Genomic DNA, 1,780 nt, shown 5'->3' on the forward strand with positions numbered 1-1,780 from the left:
ATATACCATAAACTTCTTATCTTTTATGACATCAACAAATATTGTAACAATCAATACTTATATTTTACGATGATATCAACAATATAACAAATATACCATAAACTTCTTATCTTTTATGACATCAACAAAATAACAATTTTATATTCAAGTTTGTTCATCCTTTAAAAAAAAATAAGTTTGTTCAAGGGTATAAGTGGAATGAAAAAACACCCTAAATCCAGCCCAAATAAAATACCCAAACCTATCCTTTATAAATAGGAGAACAAGGTGAGGTGAATGGGTTACATTCATCCATTCGATACCACAAGTAACGCACGCAAGAAAAAAACTCAATTCTCCGATCGAAGATAAGAAGAGCTTGGAAACATGGTACCAATTGAGGTGAAACTGGTGAAGTCACGGTGTGGAGACGTCGGCACTACGCTCAAACCTCCAGTTCACGATCCCGATCCCTCATGGCGGTTTGAATATGATGATAGTAAGGATTTTGCTTTTCTGTTTTTTCTGTTATTTATATCCGATACAAGTTTTTCACTATTTTGCATTCATGTCGATGAATCTAATGATATGTATTGTCTACAGGTTTTGGGGATGAGTTTGAGTTTGATGACAGTTTTCTATTTCCTTGTCCAAGACATTGTTGTCAAACTGTTTATCATCCAGTTATTCCTATTGATTATATACCTCCGATTGCGGGTATGTTTGGCAATGAGCTTGAGTTTGATGACAGTTTTCCTCGTACAAGAAGTGATCCTAATACTGTTTATCCATGGCATCTTATGCGTATTGATTATATACCTCCGATTGCGGGTATGTTTGTACCTCCATGGCTGAAGGCTTTTGTGGAAGAGATGACCGACGATGACAAGAACAAGAATTCTTTTCTGGTGGTCGTAGGCAACCTCCCGTACGAGACAAGGAACCCTGATTTGCTTCAACTTTTCCAGCCTTTTGGTCATGTCATCAGTGCCGATGTTGCTATTGCTCAACACACTGGCCTTGGTGGCCGTTTTGGCTTTGCCGATGGCCTTAGTGGCCGTTTTGGCTTTGTTAAGTTTGCCACCAAGGAAGCTGCTCAGAGTGCTATTGAAACACTCAATGGGATTGAATACCACAATTTCGTCCTTAGAGTTGAATGGCACACCCCAACAACAACAACAACCTAACTATTGCTTTATGTATCTTTTTGCTTGCATAGTTGTTTATCCAAAAGTTTCAATCTTCAGTCAGTTTATTCATAAGATATTCCTCTATGTTTTGAAGATTCCTATTTCCTACCATAAATGGAAAGTTCAAACATGTTTCTAGTGAAGTATAGTACTCTTTTATTAGGAGTGGAGTGTGTTTATAAGCATTATTATTTATTGATGATTGATTGTAAACTCAAAACTCTTATGATAAGTCTCTGAAATCATTATTTCAGCATGAATAATATTCTTTTTAAATTTTGAATTAAGTTTAAGGTTCATACCTATTTTGTTTTTGAATAGAAACTTAAGGAATATTCTTCTACATATTTATTTTATTTTATTAGTCTGTAGAAAAAATCTTTATCTCATGATAATCTAAAAAACTCAATATCAAAATTTACTCTAAAACAAATATAAGAATAATTTCTTGATAACATTCACCTAATTTTTTTTTTTTGGTACACATTCACCTAATTTCTATCCAAAAATAAAACAATGATCACCTAATGAAAACGCCAAAATAAATATTTAAAGAGTTATTGTATATGCCCTCTCAAAAAAAGTTATCGTATGTTCATAAGATTTTAACT

General features: G+C 33.6%; 1 protein-coding gene across 1 annotated transcript; it reads left to right on the forward strand.

Moving 5' to 3' along the window:
- The first annotated feature begins 283 nt into the window (after positions 1–283).
- LOC146919768 (uncharacterized) lies at positions 284–1,456 on the forward strand. The gene is made up of 2 exons (XM_085710617.1): positions 284–478; positions 583–1,456. Exons 1-2 carry the CDS (start codon positions 367–369, stop codon positions 1,164–1,166), a joined length of 696 nt encoding a protein of 231 aa, XP_085566743.1. The 5' UTR covers positions 284–366; the 3' UTR covers positions 1,167–1,456.
- The last annotated feature ends 324 nt before the right edge of the window (positions 1,457–1,780 follow it).

This window comes from Medicago sativa, chromosome 5, assembly GCF_051527215.1.
Source record: "Medicago sativa cultivar Bolivia chromosome 5, Bolivia_mono, whole genome shotgun sequence".
Taxonomy (NCBI): Eukaryota; Viridiplantae; Streptophyta; class Magnoliopsida; order Fabales; family Fabaceae; genus Medicago; species Medicago sativa.

Excerpts from the sequence above, each read along its gene's own strand:
- LOC146919768 (XM_085710617.1), top strand. The coding sequence starts at position 367 with ATGGTACCAATTGAGGTGAAACTGGTGAAGTCACGGTGTGGAGACGTC. Across the intron at positions 479-582 it reads GCGGTTTGAATATGATGATA|GTTTTGGGGATGAGTTTGAG; the intron begins GTAAGGATTTTG and ends TATTGTCTACAG.